This window comes from Jaculus jaculus, chromosome 13, assembly GCF_020740685.1.
Source record: "Jaculus jaculus isolate mJacJac1 chromosome 13, mJacJac1.mat.Y.cur, whole genome shotgun sequence".
NCBI lineage: Eukaryota > Metazoa > Chordata > Mammalia > Rodentia > Dipodidae > Jaculus > Jaculus jaculus.
In genome coordinates this window covers 17920174-17940596 of record NC_059114.1, presented here as the reverse complement: position 1 = coordinate 17940596, position 20423 = coordinate 17920174, and the positions used below count along the sequence as shown (strand labels likewise).

At 47.1% G+C, this 20423-nt stretch overlaps 1 protein-coding gene across 2 annotated transcripts; it reads right to left on the bottom strand.

Moving 5' to 3' along the window:
- Nucleotides 1-227: 227 nt before the first annotated feature.
- On the bottom strand, nt 228-20035 carry Wsb2 (WD repeat and SOCS box containing 2). 2 transcript variants are annotated; one of them, XM_045132310.1, is made up of 9 exons: nt 19933-20035; nt 13582-13750; nt 8247-8491; nt 8007-8138; nt 6364-6464; nt 3844-4016; nt 3099-3209; nt 2900-3007; nt 228-1516 (listed from the first exon to the last, which is right to left on the bottom strand). In XM_045132310.1, exons 1-9 carry the CDS (start codon nt 19943-19945, stop codon nt 1354-1356), a joined length of 1215 nt encoding a protein of 404 aa, XP_044988245.1. In that variant the 5' UTR covers nt 19946-20035; the 3' UTR covers nt 228-1353. The 2 variants fall into 2 exon arrangements, with proteins under 2 accessions (XP_044988245.1, XP_004664203.1); XM_004664146.2 differs by lacking the exon at nt 19933-20035 and having other exon boundaries at nt 13582-13769.
- Nucleotides 20036-20423: the final 388 nt, after the last annotated feature.

Genomic DNA, 20423 nt, shown 5'->3' with positions numbered 1-20423 from the left:
AACTCCGGACAGCTACGTCATCGTGAAGGGAACAAGACAGCCTGTCAGCTATAGGTGAGGTGTTACATGCACCTCGGACCCGGACACAGCCGTGGCCAGTGCTGTGGGTAATATTTCAAGATAACCGTAACTAAAGGGTCGGCCACCCACTCCCAGCTCTCCCGTTGTGCTAGCTTTCAATGGTGATCTTTCTTCCCCCTAGTGGAAAAATGAAACGGGAGACAAAGTGTTTTTCCTTCAATGAAAGGCTCATTTTGAAATGCTTTCTTCAAGCAACAGAGGAGGCCCCTCTATTGTCAGCACGCTGTACAATGTGAACACTGCCTCCATGAGCATCCGTTAAGCCAAAGATGTTACATGTCCTTTAAAATAATTTAAAATATATTAACTTTCCTAAGGCAGAGTCTGAAAGAGGTGTCAGTCAGGTCACCGCATGCTACCGAGTAACAGTACGTGAGGAGCTGTTTGCTTAGGGGGAGTTGAACTCGGCGGATGAATCCAATGAGGTCAAGCAGCAAGACAGATGTCAGACATAAGAGTATGAGCCAAAGGGATGACACCACCAACTCTTCACGCAACTAAGACACATCTTCACAACTGCTCCGTTAAGTACTCTGGTGTTCAGATACCTTTGCAAAAAACACAGCTGTACCTTCACATCTGTTGAGAACATACAAATAAATACGATGCTAATAAATGGCCTACAATTGACAGCTCAGAGCCGTTGGACAGTCATGCAGTTTAGGAAAATATCCTTGTAATCTGACACATTTGTCATTTCCTGCACATGCACACCACTGTTTAGAAAGAAAAAGGCCAAGAATAGTGTCTTGGTCAGGACAGCCTGATTCACCTGCAGTTCAGACCCTCAGCTGGTCAGAAGCACTTGCCAATGTGCAAACAACTGACCCCAGCAGGGGAACTTAGCTATGCTACCAATGTCCACAACCAAGGGGACAGGTACTATGCTATGCAGCTGTCACTGCCCAGCTGAGAAGTGTGAACGCTGCCACCACTACAGGCTCTGGAGGCCTTGCTTTTATTACCAAAACTACAAGAAACTGCACTTTGTATTAAAACAACTAGATTCCACGATGGCTGTTCACAAGAGACAAAGACTTAAGGTAAGGCTCTGTGGCCGCAGAGCAGACTCTTCCCCCACCCAAGTAGGACCGACTTGCACATGCCACAGGATAAAGATCTGTGCTGGTCCAGGGGGCTCTGGCTCGCTACATTCTAGTCGCAACCCCACAGTTCTATTGCACCAAGACCAGATGTTTGGTCCGCTGCTCCTGCTGCTCCTCTGTGGGGAAGATGATTCTGCTACAAAGAAAACAGGATGGACAGCGCTGCTTAAAAAGTCCTGTATGTGAGGAACTCTTTCATTTTCTTGGGGATTGGCAGTGCTAGGACTTGGTAGGTTGTCAGGAAACTTCGAAGAGCTTTCCGGCATAAGTGCTTCAGTGAGGAGAGGACTCTTGGAGCAGTCCAGAACTGGACGTGGCCATCTCTTGTCCTGAAACAACAGAAATCAGTGCCTTTCAGTGGGCCCTGGACATTTGTGCTTCCATTATAATGGATAGTGTTTCTGATTTCACCAGAAATAGACTCTTAAGACTGAAATGTGACTCTGGTTGGGAAGGGCCATACAGACTATGTGCTGAATAATAACAGTTATCTGATAGGATTCCTATGACTAGATGTGGCACATACATGTGTCCCAGCTACTTAGAAGGCTGAGGCAAGTAGATGGCTTGGGCCAAGGCACCACAGTGAGACCTGGTCTTAAAAACTACCTCTGACATCAAGTGCTGTCTGTCAGCAGAGTCCTACCTATCAGCTCAAAAGTAATAGAGGCAGGCTGGGCATGGTGGTGCACGCCTTTCATCCCAGCATTCGGGAGGTAGAGGTAGGAGGATTGCCTGAGTTCGAGGCCACCCTGAGACTACATAGTGAATTCCAGGTTAGCCTGGGCTACAGTAAGACCCTACCTTGAAAAACAAACAAAACAAAACAACAGAAGTAATAGAGGCAGGGGTTGGTAGTATGGTAGATGACTTACCATTGTGATGTCCTGGGCTCAGTTCCCCAGTATCACAAATTAAAAGAGAGTTCCACCTACTAATTACAGATGTTATCTGTAAGGTGGTATGAGCATGAACAGTTTTCCATATAAATTCTCCATCACCTTCACTAATGCTTCCTTGCTGACTTGGGCTATTAGGTTGCATGAACTATAGGTCTCTAATTACATTTAGGTCAACTAGTAACAGTAAGTGACACTCTGGCATGATCGAATGCTTGAATTTTATGTAATTTTTAACTTCCTTAGGCAAGAAAAGTCTAGATGTTTTCTTCTCTTAAAAAACTTCATGTTGCCAGGTGTGGTGGCACACTCCTTTAATCCCAGCACTTGGGAGGCAGAGGTAGAAGGATCATTGTTAGTTCAAGGCTACCTTGAGACTACATAATGAATCCCAGGTCAGCCTGGGCTACAGTGAAACCCCACCTCAAAAAAAAAAAAAAAAGAAAAAAAAACTGCATGGTATCTCTATCACACCCTCCAAGGCTCAGGGTCCATTGCAGAAGAGGTGGCAGAAAGAATGTAACAGCCAAAGGAAGGGTGCCACTCCTTACAATGCCAATGTTCAGACAGAAATTGGCCTTGATATCCACAACTTCTCAGTGCCTAGCAATACCTACACAAGACCCTCATAATAACGGGAAGAAGGAAAGGATATGATGGAGAGCGGAGTTGTGAGGGGAAGTGGGGGGGGGGGAGGGAAATATGGTTTATTATCTGTAAGTAAAGAAGATGTCAATTAAAATTAAAAAAAAAAACTGCATGTTATGTGCAACAGAAACTGCCACCCATCTGTTCCGGCTCACAGATACATACCCTGTGGCAATAACTCCACCATGTGGAAAAAATGTGCAACAAAGACCATTGGTCATAGGAGCAAATGCAATTGGAGCCTTCAGTTCCAGAGCCCAGATCCTGAGGAGCCTGGACAGGAGAGAGGACATGCACACATGAGCTGACCTGGAGGCCTGCAGGTGAACGCCTGCCCTGCACGCCCCGGCTGAGGCCAACTCACCTATCATCCGCCACCGTGGCCAGGTACAAGCCTTCAGGAGAGAAGCATACGGACCTCAGGGAGCTCATGTGGACATCACTGTCATCCATGGCAGGGTCAAGCTGGGTGTGGCTTCAGAGCAAAGAAACAGAAAGGTAAGCCTGGGATTCTAGCGCCCTCCCCAGCATCCTCACCCCCAGATCAGACCAAACCCCTTACAGAAGCCCTTGGCACATGCAGACTGGAAAGCAGGGCCCCTAGAAGCTCCAAGTGGGCTTGAGGGGGGGAGGGGCTACCAGCTAGTCCTTGTGCTAGTTTCCTTGGGCAAAGTAGGTCAGCCCTCACTTAAAACACCAAAGTACAAACTGAAAGACTTTTTAAGGCTGAGATACATTATTACAGGACTACCTAGTACTTGCTTCATAAAACAAGAGACTAAGGGAAAAATTAGGCCAAGTTTGTAAGATCAGGAAAACTTTTACTGGAAGTGAGTTTTGGTCAGAGGATCGCTCTGAACCTGATATTCCAGTTATTAGTAAATGGCAGTAGTCACCTTGAGGCTTCATACTCTAGATCCAAAGATGTGCAGCCAGCCTCCTAAAGCACAGACTCGAAGACACAGGTCTCACTTAGAGGGTTTAACACAACAAGGCACTGAGAGGCTGTCCCCTCCCCGGCCCAGACTCCACAAGGGACAGGTGTAATCCCGGGCAGGTTTCTCATCAGTCACCCCACAAGGAATTCGTAGCAGGGATTCGGTCCTTACTGGAGTGACCTCAGCCTCTCGCCAGTGTAGGGGTCCCACATAATCACGCTGGTGTCATAAGAAGCTGTGACAAGCAAGGCGGAGTCAGGAGAGAAGTCACAAGACACAACACTGCTTTGGTGGCCCTCTAGCTTCCGGATCAGAGTGTAGGACCGCATGCTCCATAGAAAGACCTGAGAGGGGACAATAACGGGTCTTGTGAAGGGCAGAAAAGAAAGTGGTCAGGACTCCACTGAAAGGCGCCAGAATCTCTTATCCCGCCCCCTCAGCCAGGGACAGGTAAGCTCTGTCTTAAAAAAATATATATACACACACATATACACACATATATATATACACATACATATACATGCATATGTTTATTTATTACCTACTTGAGAGAGAGGGCGGGAGGGAGAAATGGGCACATCAGGGCCTCTCTTGCCACTGCATACTGAAATCCAGACTCATGTGCTACTTTGTGTATCTGGCTTTGCATGGGTACTGGGAAACTGAACCATGCCAGCAGGTTTTGTACGAAAGAGCTTTTAACATGCTCCCAAGCTACTCCACAGGGACTAACTGAGACCTTCATGACCCTACAATGAATACCAAAACTCCACTGAGGAGGGCTCCAGGATAATGGGAGCTGGGGCAAGAGGATGAAAGAGAATAATCTGGTATAGTTTATACAGAATAAAAGTAAAGTGTCTTCCTATCTAAAAGGGGGGGGGGAGGCTGGAGAGATGGCTTAGCGGTTAAGACATTGTCTACAAAGCTAAAGGACCCAGGTTCAATTCCCCAGAACCCATATAAGCCAGATTCACAAGGTGGTGCATGTGTCTGGAGTTCATTTGCAGTGGCTGGAGGTCCTGGTGCACCCATTGTCTCTGTGTCTGACTCTGTCTCTGTCTGTCTCTCTCCCCTTCCTTCTCTCTCAAATATATAAATAAGAATGATTTTTTTTAGAAAGGTCTTTAAGCTGGGCATGGTGGCACTCACCTTTAATCCCAGCACTTGGGAGGCAGAGGTAAGAAGACTGCCATAAGATCAAGGCCACCTTGAGATTACATAGTAAATTCCAGGTCAGCCTGGGCTACAGTGCAACTCTACCTTGAAAAACCAAATAAATAAATAAATTTAATTTAAAAAGGGTCTTCAACAACTGAGCCCCATGGCCAGCCCCCAAACTCTGCTTTTCAACAGCCCTCCACGGGTGTTAGATACAGAACTTAGGAGACATGCTCAACACCACCTTAGAACAGGAGCCGAGCTCCAACAACTGGCAGAGGCTTGTGAGCCCTGTTTGAACAACTTAAAACCAAAAATATGGTCTGGGGAGATGGCTTAGTGATTAAAGGCACTTGCATAAGCAAAGCCTGCTGACCTAGGTTTGACTCCCCAGCATCCATGTAAAGCTTGATGCAAAGTGGTGTATGTGTTCCTCCCCCCACATACACAATTTTTTTTTAATTAAAAATTTAAAAAGGGCTGGAGAGAGCCGGGCATGGTGGCACATGCCTTTAATCCTTTAATCCCAGCACTCAGGAGGCAGAGGTAGGAGGATCGCTGAAAGGTCAAGGCCAGCCTGAGACTACATAGTGAATTCCAGGTCAGCCTGGGCTAGAGTGGGACCCTACCTAAAAAAAAAAAAGGGCTGGAGAGATGGCTTATCGGTTAAGGTCTTTGCCTGCAAAGCCAAAGGACCCCAGTTCAATTACCCAGGACCCACATAAACCAGATGCACAAGGTGGCGCATGCATCTTGCAGTGGCTGGAGGCTCTGGCGTGCCCATTCTCTCTCTCTTCCAAATTAATTAATTAATTAAAATTAAAATTTTAAACTAAGGTCTGACATCTGGTCCTTCCTGGACCCATCAGACAAAGCAGTGGCACCCCATCTAGACCTTTAGCACCCTGAGCTTTCCTCAGAACCTTAGTGCTTATGTGTCTGACCTATTGCATCCCTTTAAACCTTCCTGAGAATCATGAAAATGCTGCCGCCTTTTCACACACTTCCGAATCTCCAATGACCAACCACCTGAGCCGTCCCCAACAGTGAGCCCTTCTAATTTCAGCCGTTATAGCAAAGGTCAGTGAACACGTCAGAATTCAACAGAAGCCAAGTCCTCAAAACTGTTTGCTCTTGTTTTCCAACACCTTTAAAAAAGAAAAACCTGGCCCAACCTCAGGACAAAGTTCAGCAAGTAACTGTACTAAGCATGATTTGAATTGGAAAGCTTCATCAAATAATTCAAATGAGACATTCAAATTCAAAGGAAATTTGGATCTGATGTGGGTTGCAACTTTTAAAACCTTGGACCCAAAAGAAACAGAAATTTAAGAGTACAGCATTTTGCCAAGGGAAACACCTGCCCATGATGGAAGTGACCTACTTCAAAGCCTCTCCAGGTTCAGGGTACAGTGGCAACTCAGGGCTGAAACCTCTGCTGGGGCCAATGGCAGAAAGACTGTGGCTTGCACACACCCTCCCCACCTCAGAGCTTCACATGGACTACAGTAGCCAGTGTGTGAGGCTTACCGACTTCTCTCCGGCTGCAGAGCACAGCATGCTGCAGTCAGGGGAGATGGAGCAGCAGTAAACCCATTGCAGGTGGCCCGATAACACCTGAATCTGTTTGCCTAGCAAAGGAGAGAGCACATGGTGAGTCAACCCCCAAAACAACAAAAACACACCCAATGGGAATGGCCCAACACCCAGCTTACATCTAGCTAGCTCACAGCTGGGCCCAAAGATCCACATTTCAGTGCAGAGCAAGAGGACTTCTGTCATTTAAACACTTACAAACAAAAAGAAAGAAGATGAAAAACAAATACTTGTTATCTATTAATACAGCACTCAAAAGTCAAAGGGAATCATTTACCCCCAGCTCCATCTAAACCTACAAAATAAGCAGGACAAAGGCAAAGCATGGTACCAGTTGATATCACAGAACATTCTTTTCAGTAATCCAACCTCCTTAAGTACTGTCCAACCTTGAAAGTATTTCTCTTAAGTTGTCCCTCAGTGACCTCTACAAGGTTGCCCCTGGTCATATGCACCCTCAAGAATGCACAGCAGTGTGAAGTCATTAGAAACATTCATTCTAGAGACAACCTGGGTTTGGACATAAACTGCACAGCTTATTCAGAACAAGTCAGGTGACTCACTTAATCTCTCCAGACCTGGGCTTTGTGACCAGTGGTTCTCACCTAGAGGAGACTTTACCGTCCAGGGATCACTAGCAATGTCTAGAGACATTTCAGCTGGTCTCAAATGGAGACAGTACAAATGGCATCTGGACAGAAAAGACTGGGGGTGGCAGACCACCCACTATCCTGGAATGCCCAGGCCAGCCCCTAACAGTGTGTTACCGTGCATCAAAGACCAGAACACCGATCTAGACCATGTACATCTTACCTCAGAGGGGCCCCCATTAGCATAGACATGCTTTCAGTGCATAAATATACAGCCAGCTCTCTGTACCCATGAATTCCACATCTATAGATTTAACTGGCCATGGGTCAAAAATATTATCTTCTAAAATTGTGTCTGTACCCAATATGTACAGACTTCTTGTTATTATTTCCTGAACAATGCCCTGTAGCAGCAATTCCCATAGCGTTTACATTGTACTAGGTAAAAGCCATCAAGAGGTGGTTAACAGTATAGGAGGAGGTGTCTAGACCACACGCAGATACTACGCCATCTTACACAAGGGACATGAATATCCTCAGATTTCGGGGGTGTTTGGGGGTCTAGGAACCCCTCCCCTCAAAGGATGACTGCACAGTATACCCTTGGTATTAAAATCTCTTTAGTTCAGCACTCATTTGGGGTAGTGACTAGACTAGAAAGAACTGTCTAAAAAGGCTTTGATGGCAATATGGCAGTCACAGAAAATGGAAAGGTTTTATCTAGATAGTATTCTAGATAAAAATAGTACTGGTGGGCTGGAGAGATATTTTAGTGGTTATGGCACTTGCCTGCAAAGCCAAAGGACCCACATAAGGCAGATGCAAAAGGTGAAACATGTATCTGGAGTTCATGTACAGTGGCTAGAGGCCCTAGCATGCCAATTCTCTCAAATAAATAAAAATTAAATATTTTAAAAATGGCACTGGTAAGATAAAGAAGGCAAGATGGTATTTGGGGTTTTGCCAATGTGTTCAAGCACCCCCTACCATGTTTATTTAGGTCCCAGATTCGAAGAGTCTTGTCCCGTGATGCAGAGACCAAAATCAAGCTGCCACTGGGTGTGAAGCTCAGATCTCTCACGACATCTTGGTGGCCAGAAAGATTCAAAAGCAGAAGTCCTGGGAGGGTGGGAGCAGAAGCAGTCAGTTGTCTGTTGGTCACTGCTCTACTCAGCAGACCATGTCACCAGCACGCCACCCAGCCTTGCGCCTGCCAGAAATACCCACCTGTCTGCACCTCCCAGATCTTGATCTGCCCATCATTGAGTCCTGTAGCCAGGATGAGGCAGGAGACGTCTGGCACTTGAGGGTGGAGGCGCGCCCAGAGCTTCCTGGTGGGTGGACAGGGCCACGGGCTGAAGGCCAAACCCCACACGATCTGACCACAGTCCAGCGTCTTCTCTTTTGGGCTGCCTCTTCCTTTTGGATCATTTTTGCTGCTTCGGCTTTTGGATTCAAACCCTTTAGGGATGCTGGACAGCACAAATTTCTGAATGAGTCTAAAATTGTAACCAAGTCAACCACCTTGCCATCCTGGGGCAATAAGACTCTCAAGTCTTAGAAGTAACTTTTGGCATTTGGTGAATTCTGATGTGGCTTTTCATTTGTAATCACAGAACGAGGCTATACTGGCTTGGCCCATCCTACTTGCAAATAGCCCTGAAATGGGGTGACCTGCCTTGTGGGATAACTAGATCACAGAGGCTCCAGGGAGCCACATGATTGCTCAGAAAGATCTCTTGGGTTTTGGTATGTGGAAAGAAACATGCCGATTTTCCCGTGAGAAAGCATATTCAGTGTAGGTTTAGAACAAGGACAGACAGAATTAGAGCCTGAATGTCCAGCCATCTGCTCTCTCTTGCCCAATAAGCATCCCATCTCCAGCTCAAAAAGTCCCCAAAGAGATGGGAAATAAAGTCCCTTCTTGACAATAGTTTGAAAAATTAATGCCCCTTGCTTACTACGCTCCAGCCTGTAGTGAGGATTTTTCATTTGCTTCCCTGACAAGAGGTGTCACGGGACAGTCAACAGAGAGAAAGAAACGACACTGGTCAGAGGGCACTGCCCTGCAGGATCTCTTGACCCAGCCCTCTCCTCTTACATTCCATGGGAAACAAGTCCAGATAAGTGAGGCTGAGTCACAGGCCCTGTCCACCACTGCGCCCAAGAGATAGTTGTAGTTAAGGCATAGGTTAAGCAGACAGCTCTGGGGTTTGGCCTGAAAACACAAAGTTTACTGTTCCCACACAGTACACTTATCAGCACAGATAGTAAACCCCACTTTTCTAGGTGGTGTTGACCACTCTTTTATATCTAAGCAGAGGGGAGGGGAGGTATGAAAACACCAGACCCCAATGCAAGCTCAGATTTGCTTCCTGAGAAATACTGTACACATCTGGGTAGTGAGATCACTTTACTCATGCATCCTAAAAGTTCCAAGAAAATCATGTTTCTGTCAATTGTGGTAAAATATGTAGAAGAATTAATTTAACCAGGCTCATCTGTATAAACAGATGGATGATGCTGAGGCAAATGGAGGCTCTGCCAGTCTGGTCAGCAAACCAAGTCGAGGTCAACCGTCTGCTTTTGCCCTTTCAATATCCCTTTAGTTGTCAATTTTTAAGTTAAAGTAAAGGTGGCAAATAAAAACTATATATTTACTATGTGGGCTTACGCTAACATACATGCGCGAAGTGGCTGGTGCCACCTGATATAGTCACTTTGGTGGTGAGAGTGTCTAAGAAGGACTCTCATGGCAGTCATCCAGTAAACATCACTGTCTCCACCACAGCGCACCACAGATCCACAGAAATCACTCTGCCTAGCTGAGCTCTGCAGCATGAACCGTGGCAGCCTCCCTTCTACTCTCTGCCTCTATAAACTTGACTTCTTTACAGTCCATAGGTAAGCTCATGTGCTGTCTGTCTTTCTATGCCTGCCTTCCTTCACTTCCTATAATGTCCTCCAGGTTCATCAACACTGTGGGAAATGACAGCAATTTCTGTACTTCAAGTTTGATCGGAACCCTGCCATCACTTGTGTATATAGTGCTCGTCAAGCAAAACCAACAGCCATTACAGACTTTCTGGGCCACAGAGCCTGAACTACTTACTGCCAGTGCCTCTTCAGAAGCACTGCTGGCCCAATGGCCACATGTCATCTGATCGTCAATGTCTTTTGGATGGGTCCAGGCCTATTCACACACAATCCACACTGCTCATCCCTGCCTGGCCCTGCCACAGGTACCTGAATTTGCCATCTTGGAAAAGAATTTAAAAGTAGGTCACAGAGCTGGTATAGTGGCACATACCTGTAATCCCAGCAGTCAGAAGGCTGAGGCAGGAGGACTGAGAGCTCAAAGCCAGCCTGAGCTACAAAGGGAAAGCCTGGGTCAAAAAAAGAAACAAGTAGGTCACGGGAAGAATCATAGAATAACTTAGAACATTCAAAGTTACTTTTAAAAAATAATAAGGGCTGAAGAGATGATTTAGTGGTTAAGGTGCTTGCCTATGAAGCCTAGGACACCAGATTTGATTCCCCAGAACCCTCATAAGCCAGATGCACATGGCACGTGTGTCTGGAGTTTGCCTGCAGTAGCTAGAGGCCCTGGCATGCCATTCCTCTCTCATAAATAAATAAGTGAAAAACAAACAAAATTTCACAGGGTAGGGGGATGGTTCGTCAGGTAAGAGTTCTTGCTGCACAAGCATGAGGACCTGAATTTAGTTCCCAACACCTACATGAAAAGCTAGGCACAGTCATGCCTGCCCGAAACCCCAGCATTGAGAGGGCAAAGACGGGTCACTGGGGCTCCTTGATCAGCCAGCCTAACCAGAGACCAGGGACCTTACTCCAGGGTCAGTGAGACTCCATCTCAGAGAACTAAGGTGAGAGAATGCTAGAAAGCACCAAGGTCTGCACAACTGTACACATGTGCAGACACTGCAAAGAAACACCACAAACCACACACACCAAAAATAAAACAAAATCAAAAACTCTAATTTCTGTGTTGAGTTAAGGGCACATCTATTGCTATTTTACTCTAGAAGGACTAAGGGATTTTTATATAGTACTTAATTCTAGCTAACACATGTTTAGTTTTCCCAGAAAGAGATACAGTCTTACACACTTTGGTGATATGTTCTGAGAACTCTGTGTGTGTGTGTGTGTGTGTGTGTGTGTGTGTGTGTGTGTGTATAACTTGAATGATTCTGTCCATGTGGGATCATAAAATGTGCCTATACCAACTAGGACAGTTACAATGTCACTAGGCAACACAATGTTTGGGACTGCTGTCACAGTTCCTTCACTAACCAAAACATCATTAAGTGGCACAAAACTGTGCTAAAATCTCTGCTTTAAGGATAGAGTTTAACCTCCCTGGGTCACACAATCAGGGATAGAACTGGAATTAGAACTCAAGTTGTGGGTGCCCAAGCCTAGTGCTTGACAAGTACTCTGGATTTCCGGGGGTGCTGCTTAAGCAAGGGGTGAGATGGGCCTGGGACGGAACAGGTGGAAATTTAGCAGGGCGTGCTGAAGGGAAGGGAGAGTCACTGGCAGAACCTGCTTCATTTGAATTCAATTTCCACAGATCTGTATTTCTTTTTCTTAAAATATTTTATTTATTTGAGAGAACGAGGGAGAGAGAAAAAGAGGCAGCGGCGGGGGGGATGGGCACACCAGGGACTCGAGCCATTGCAAACAAACTCTAAATGCTTGTGCCGCCTTGTGCTTCTGTGGGTCCTGGGGCATTGAACCTGGGTCCTTTGGCTTTGCAGGCAAGCGCCTTAACCTCTAAACTAACTCTCCAGCCCTGTATTTCTTTAAAAAAAAAAAAAAAAAACCTTATTAGAGAGAGAGAAAGAATGGGTATGCCAGAGCCTCTACCCCTGCAAACAAACTCCAGGTGCATGTACTACATGTGCATTACGTGGGTACTGGGGAATTGAAACCAGGCTGGGAGGCTTTGCAAGAAAAAGAAAGCATCTTTAACTACTGAGCCATCTCCCAGCCCTAAAGCCTACTACTGAAAATAAGTCTTGTTTACATTTTATCAGGTTATCCTTTAAAATCTGTGATTTTCCCCAAGACTTTTCATTTAACACATAATATTCTTCTCATTTTAATAAATGATACAGAAAAAGGGTTAACATTCAAATGTCTTTTGCCAGTTTCCTTAGTTAATAGTTGGAAGAATATGCTTAGCTATAGCATATAAGAATAAGAGTGACTTGAAGGAAAATAGCAGGATTTCCACTTTATTCTTTTTTTTTTTGGTTTTTCGAGGTAGGGTCTCAATCTGGTTCAGGCTGACCTGGAATTCACTATGTGGTCTCAGGGTGGCCTCGAACTCACAGCAATCCTCCTACCTCTGCCTCACGAGTGCTGGGATTAAAGGCGTGCACCACCACGCCCGGCAACCCACTTTATTCTTTTAGGGGGGATTTTTTTTCCCCCAGAAAATAAACTGACACACCAGCCTAGATTCAGAATCCCTTATTATTTGGGGAAGGAGGACCAACAGTGTATGACCTTGACATTTCCACTACATTGGCCATAGAAGGAATTGGAATTTCACTCTAAGCCCACCTAGCTTTTTCTCAGGAGACTAGTCCCCATCCCGAAGCCCCCCAGGAGTAGCCAGCCAACAGTTAACCTCAGTACCTGGCAGACATCACTTTGAGCACTTCAAAGGTTCTTGGGAGATGTATTCTTGAAAGTGGGGACTGCAGACCAACTAGTACCTCACAATCATACATCACCCGCCCATTCCAGCAATGTGCAGCTTGAATAGTTCTGCAAACTCTTGTTAGCAAGAAACAAGATTCCCATTGAATATATACAAAGCCTGACCTAACGTGTGACTTATGAAAAATGCCTAAAGCAAAACAAGTGAAAGCCTTAAGACAGGGGCTGATTTTCATGCATGTCAGGACTCCACCTCTAGCACAGTGTCAGAGGTCATGAAATGGATTTTGGTGGTAGATGCACAACTGTGAAAATACACATGTGCAGACACTGCAAAGAAACACCACAAACCACACACACCAGAAATAAAACTGTATTGTACACTTGTATTCTTTTTTTTGCTGGGAGGAGGGGGAGGCCAGGCTACACAGCCCAGGCTGATCCTGAGTTGGTGACCTTCCTGCCTCTATTTACCCCAGCGCTGGAATTACAGGAGTGCACCACCACACACAGCTAGCGTTACACATCTCAGGGTGGCCTCCTTGGGATCCTCCTACCTCTGCACCCTGGGATTAAAGGTGTGTACCACCACATCCAGTTAAATGGGTGATTTTTATTAGGTGTCAACTATATCTCAAGAAAGCTGTTTTTAAAAGTCAGTGGGTTAGTATAATCTCTACAGAACTGGCTTTCCCATGGCTGGAATGTGGGGCTTTGAGAACCCTTCTGTTCAAAGAATGGAGAGAGCTCTTTCTGGCTCTTCTGCGCCTGGTCAGGGAAACCTGCAAAGAATGAGAAGCCATTTGGGAAAGCACTCCCATGCCCCATCTCAAAAACTCCCTCATACCCTTTGGGTACAAAGAGGACTTACAACTGTTCCTCCAGTGGCCAGGGGATAAGCTTGACGATGCAGTGTCCTTGAGACCAGGCGAACCAGGAGCCATCTGGGGAGAAGGCGACACTCCAGGTTTCACAGCTGGACTTCCAGTCAAATTGGTGGGGGCGCCCGGGCTTGAGTTCAGCCAGCAGCAGCGGTTCCTCTGGGGCAGGAGACAGCATGCTTCAAAAACACACCACCACTGCCTGACCACCAGGCTCAGGAAGCTGCTGTCTGCACATGACTATGGGACACTAAGAATTCCAGAGGGAGTTGTCATTTAAATGACTTGGGGCAGTAACAGTAGCCACAGGGTACATTCCACTGCAGTTACTCAGTCCCAGCCCTGCTCCTGCCAGATAACTATGACTCAGTAACCTTTGCCTTTTGGAGGGTAGTCCCTGTGAATGAGACCTCGGTTTCCTAGGAAATGAGAGAACTAGCTGAAAGGAACACAGCCTCCAAGATCCTCAACAGCAAAGCTTGCAGATGCTCAGGCTGTTCCCTCCAAAGAACCTACACTTGGAAACCAGGCACCTGCCCCTCAAGGGCTCTGTTCACTGACAGAACCCCCTCATCAAGAAGGCTAAAGAGTTGGCCCAACCTTCCCCTTCAGGTCAGAACTATTGGTCTGAACACTTCCTATGTCCACTAAGAGCAGGATTTGGTTTTGTTTTAAGTAGAGCCTCACTCTAGCCCAGGCTGGCCTGGAACTCACAGTGATCCTCTTACCTCAGCCTCCCTGGTGTTGGTATTAAAGGTGTGCACCTCCACACCTGGCTTTTCAGCACAGGTAAAATGTGCATCTCATTCTGTTGGCCCAGATAGTCTGCATTCATTCTCCTGCCCCTGGGAACCCTACCAAAGATGCAAACACACACCACACCCAAGGGATTCTCTCAAATATTCTCCAAGGCTGCCTACATAATAAAAGTGCAGGAGCCCTTTGCCAGAGCAGTCTCTATGTGGGCCCCGTCCTGCAGACCAGGGGCATGAAGGGAATGCCTTTCATCTTCATGCCTGGCTCATTACCACACATAGGAATCCCATGTAGATCTGCAACTGACAGAAGCAGTCCCTAACTTCCTACTAACCAATAAAGGTCTCCACCTGTTTGTTTTATTCTCTCCTACTATGAACCAGCTCTTGAGCACTTTCAACACCAGAGAGATTTCATCTTTTCTTCCAGGGACCAGTACAACTGTGGCGAGAACAGGCAGTGCTTCTGCCACTGGGCCACAGTTCCTATTTGGATCCACTATGCCATTGGAAGATGCTCATGGCTGGCAGGTAAGTCAGAGGCCTGCAGAACAGACTTTGTTTCTTAACCACTGTGACTGCAAAACATACTAATATAAAAACTGGCCTCCGTCCTGAATGAGATCACTTCCTCGGGTATGTGTCCCACATGAGTATTTCCAGGCCTGAGCATGTTCACAGCTGTTACTAGACAAAAACGGACTTCAACAAGCTGGACATTGTGTACTTTAAGAGTCACCTGTGTACGTCTTCATACATGTTGACCCCCCAAAATCAGAATAGATGACTTTTCCTAAATAAGCAGCTTTTCTGGGTGATTTGCACACAATCTATGATACCTTGGAGTAACTGAAACTAATGATGATACCTATGTAAATACAAATATTTTCACGAACATGGGTTATAGGAAAACAAGTAATTTAATTTGGGCTGGAGAGATGATTTAGCTTGTGGTTAAGGTACTTACCTACAAAGCCAAAGGACCCAGGTTGTATTCCCCAGGACCCAAGTAAGCCAGATGTACAATGTGACACATGTGTCTGGAGTTCATTTGCAGTGGTTGAAGGCCCTATCATGCCCATTCATCCCCTCCCCTCCAACTGGTCTCTCTCACACACACACAAATAAAACAAAGTTTATGTGGTGGTTTGATTCAGGTGTCCCCCATAAACTTAGGTGTTAGGAATGCTAGCTCCCCAGCTGATGGATATTTGGGAATTAATGCCTCCTGGAGGGAGTGTATTGTTGGGGGCGGGCTTATGGGCTTTATAGCCAGTTTCTTTATGCCAGTGTTTGGCACACCCTCCTGTTGCTATGGTCCACCTTATGTTGGCCAGAGGGTGATGTCCACCCTCTGCTCATGCCATCGTTTCCCCCTGCCATCGTGGAGCTTCCCCTTGAGTGTGTAAGTCAAAATAAACCTTTTTTTTCCAGAATCTGCTCTTGGTTGGGTGATTTCTACCAGCAATGCAAACCGGACTGCAACAGTTTAAAAAATAAAATACAAGCCGGGGTGGTGGCACACGCCTTTAATCCCAGCACTCGGGAGGCAGAGGTAGGAGGATCACTGTGAGTTCAAGGCCGCCCTGAGACTATGTAGTGAATTCCAGGTCAGCCTGGGCTAGAGTGAAACCCTACCTCAAAAAAACAAAAATAAAATAAATAAACATTAAAATACAGCCAGGCGTGGTGGTGCATGCCTTTAATCCCAGCACTCAGGAGGCAGAGGTAGGAGGATTGCTGTGAGTTCGAGGCCACCCTGAGACTACATAGCGAATTCCAGGTCAGCCTGGGCTAGAGCGAGACCCTGCCTCGAAAAACCAAAAAATTATAAAATAAAAATAAAAATAAAATGTTTAGCTGGGCATGGTGGTGCATGCCTTTAATCCTAGCACTTGGGAGGCAGAGGTAGGAGGATCACTGTGAGTTCAAGGCTACCCTGAGACTATAGCAAATTCCAGGTCAGCCTAGGCTAGAGCAAGACCCTACTCTGAGGAAAAAAAAAATACCCTCTCAATGACTACATAGCCAGTTGTAATCTACATAGCATCATCTCTCACCTGGTCCATGAGGAAGAAGTCCAACTGCTCCTCTGGCTTCTGCACTCCCACTACCCATTCCTTCACATTTAAGGTGGAATGCTGTTTCAGTCACTCTAACAAGTAAATCCAAACCCCTCAACCTGCCCTCAAAGTCCTGCCTCAACTACCTCTTGCCTTGTTTCACATCTGGGCTTGAACCTTTTCTCTCTCCCCTACTCCAGGGCCCTAGCCTTCATCTAGTTCCCACCTCAGGGCCTTTGTACCAGCAATGACCTTCACAGGACTCCTGTCCATGGCTGGTGGCTTATCTTCAACTGGGTCTGGCTCAAATGGCAACATCTTAGGGGGTCCTAGTCCAGAGGCTTCACAACCCCCATTTCCTTTGTAGAATTTACCTTGACTGATCATCCTCCCCCATCACTAGGAAGTCTACTCCACAACAGGAGCTCTGTATGCTGATCCCAATGCTAGCAGAGCTCCTGATTCACTGAGGGCTGCCAGTCAGTAATCTTTGAGTAAATATGCATTTTGCACCTCTTTACACATAAAGGAAATGAAAGCCCCTTCTTGAAACTTCTACCACATATTTCACATGAAATCCTTCTTAAACACCAGCCCTGCCCAGAATTCACACTCTATTTCTGGGATTTAGCAATTTAATCTCTCTTGCTGTTTCTGGTTCAGTAGTCTAGGAACTAAAAGAAGAACCCAGTGACTCTATCTCTTGAAGTCTGGGCCCAAACTAAACTTGGCTACTGGCAAAGAAAACCGTAATTAGTGCAGAACCTCAAAACAAAACAGAGCTGGGAAGATCCAGCTTCATCTGGGATTGTACCTGCAGTGGCCTTCCCTTGTCTTTAAATGACTAAACATCACGGTGGTTTTTTGTTTTTTTATTTGTTTTTAGCTGATATGTAGTACATATTTATAGTACACCATGTGTTGTTTTGACGCCTGTACACTGTGGAATGGCTCAACTGAGTTAATTGACATATGCATGCCTTCTTCCCATATTTAGCATATTTTTGTGGTTAGGACACTTGCAAAGTCTCTGAGCAATTTTCAAGCACATATTTATTAACTATAGTGTCCATAATGTACAAAATACCAGAACTAATTCGTATCTGAAGATTTGAAGCCTTTCACCAACATTTCCCTAATTCCAACCCCACCCAGGTTTTCCAATTAAAACAGTGGGCTGTTTGGACAATCACAATGAATGGGAAAGCATTTATTTTAGGCCAATACTATTCAAGGTTAGCCTCAACAAATATGGAACCTATGGGGCTGTAGAGATGGTTTAGCACTTAAGGTGTATGCCTGCAAAGCCAAAGGACCTGGGTTCAATTCCCCAGGACCCATGTAAACCAGATGCACAGGTGGCACATGTGTCTTGAGTTTGCAGTGGCTAGAGGCCTTAACATCCTAACATGCCCATTCTCTCTCTCCTTGCCCCCCTCCTCAAATCAATAAGTAGAGCTAAAAGTTTAAAATCTTTAAAAAGATGCAACATATGACTGACCCCAGCTGTCTGAAAGCCTGGTGATTGTTTCCCCTGACTTGGAAACCTTGCCTGCTCAGCTATTCTATCAACTTGCCAAGTGTGCCTAGCTCCTCCCATCATACCAGATAATGCAGGGCTGCATGCACATCACCTTATTGGAGACCTTTAGCCTTTTTTTTCCCTTTCTAGTAAGCATCTTGCCATTCCCATGACTGCTCCTGTTTATATACAGTGACTCTCTCTCTCCCCAAGTTCATCTTGCCTATGGCTTCTACATACAATACAGCTGTCACTAGTTAGAAGTGATTACTGAGCACTTGAAGTGTGGCAGGTCTAAACTGAGGTGGACTGGTAATATAAAATATGCACCAGACTATGGAGACTTAGAAAGAAAAAGGACTCAAAATATCCCTATAATTTGTATTTGATTACATAAGAGAGTCAGACTGAAATTATATTTTCAGTGTGTTTGACTCAAAGAGATACAGCTTTTAAAGTAATTTCAACCAGGTTTTTTTACATGTTACTACAAACATTTAAAATTACATATATGACTCATTACGTTTTTATTGGTCAGCACTGGCCTGGAAGGCGCCTGGCATATAGTAGACACTCAATAAATATTTGCTGAATGAACAAATGAATGGAAACCACTGCTCTGAAGATCCCTACTGTTGTCTATTGTAATCCCCCAACAATAGGCTTCATTCAGCTTGAACAGAGGGTAAAAACTCTCTAGCCTACTGTCTGGCCTTTTAACTGTAGCCCAGCAGCTCTCAACAGCTCTGCCCATATCCCAAAAACACAGCTGTCAATCACTAGGGGAGAACTCGGAACTAGACTCACATTCCAGTTAAAAGGGGAAACTGGCTACAGATGACTGTCAGATTTCTAAAGAATCAATGGAGACTGGACGGGATCGGAAGCTACAAAGATTCACCTAAGACCCAAGAAAACAGTAGGGACCATTTGAAAAAGAATTCTATGGGCAACACGCTGAAAAGAAAGCTTTTATCTAGATGGGAACAGGGGAAAAGAGCTGCCTCTACACCCTTTACTGAAAGCCTGGCTCCAACAAACAAAGACATGTCACTTCCTAAACTAAAAAGCAACACAGCCCCAGGGAATACCCAGATTTCAACCCACCCACAACAACAAGCCAACAGCAGCAGTCTCTTCCAGGCCAAAATGAAGCTTGAACTTCAATTTGTTGGGGGAGGGGGGAGAATGGAACAAGTCTATGCCCTAGGCCTTGACCCCTTTTCTCATAAGTTCCCCCCTGGTAAAACTGCCTTGGAGCTTGGGGTCTTTGGAGAATGAGTACTCTTAGAATAAAACCCCCAAATCCATGCCAATTTCCTCCATGAGGCGGGGGGGGGGGGGGGGCACAGGCCCTGCAGGGTGTATCAGGTTTTGCTGTCAAATAACCTACACCTTTCCCACCGAGATCGGGTTCTTCACTTGGGCGGGCAGGAAGTACATCCAATCTGTTCTCACTTCCAGTTTTCTGATGGTGACATCTGTTAACAAGGGCAGGGCAAGTCCTGGACGCCCCTCGCCATCAGGGGTATCAGACCCTCAACTCTCCGGGTCCTACGGCTCCCCAGCGCTCCCCCCTCCCCCGGGCAGGTCCCTCCCCAGCCCCGAACTGGGTTCGAGCCACAGGTCATGCCCATCTCGCGGGGACCCCCTTCCCTCCCAGCGGCGGACCCCATGGGGTGGGCACTATGATGGGTGCATCTCGCGGGGACGTGGGCGGGGTGGATGCCAAGCCCGACCTCCCAGCCTGATGGGACGGACCTGCGGGAGCGTCCCCGGCTCCTGCGGGCACCCACCCCGACCGGGATCCATTGCTTTTGCTCTTTTTTAGGGCTCGGGTGTTGGGATTCTCCGCGGCCGCAGCAGCCCGTCCTCCACCCTTCCCCCCCCCCCCGCACATCCACCCCCCGCTCGGGGCGGCGCCGCTGACAGCGAAAGTGAAACAAAGCTGAGGCGCCCGCGCGCACCCCTCCGCCGCCCGCCCGCCCCGGCCGGACTCACCTCCAGCCTCCATGGAGGAGAACGCGCGGCCCGCGGCAGGCGGCGGGCGCCTCAGCCCCCAGGGCCGCGGGCCTTCATGCCGCGCCCGCCCGGGTCCCGCCGCCGCCGCCGCCGCCGCCGCCGCGGGGAGAGGCCATCAGCTGCTTCCCGTCACATGGCGGCCGGCGCGGGCGGGGACGCGCGGGGCGGGGCGGGGATGTGAGGCTGGGGGTGGGCGGGGAGGCGGGGGAGACGAGCGACCCCGGGGCGGGAGGAAACGCGGGCTAGACGGGGTCAGCCTCGGGCGGGTGGTCGGTCCAGGGGAACCCGGGGGGCGGATGGGAGTTGCGGGATAAAGCCCGGCGTGGGGGGGGGGTGTTAGCTGAGGGGAAGCGAGAGGCGGACGGGTTTAAACCCGGGGCTGGTCCAGGCAGGGGAACCAAGAAGCTGAGGGCAACTCCGGGGCGAGGGAACCCACACGGACCGGACTAATGGGGAACCGGGGTGGTCTG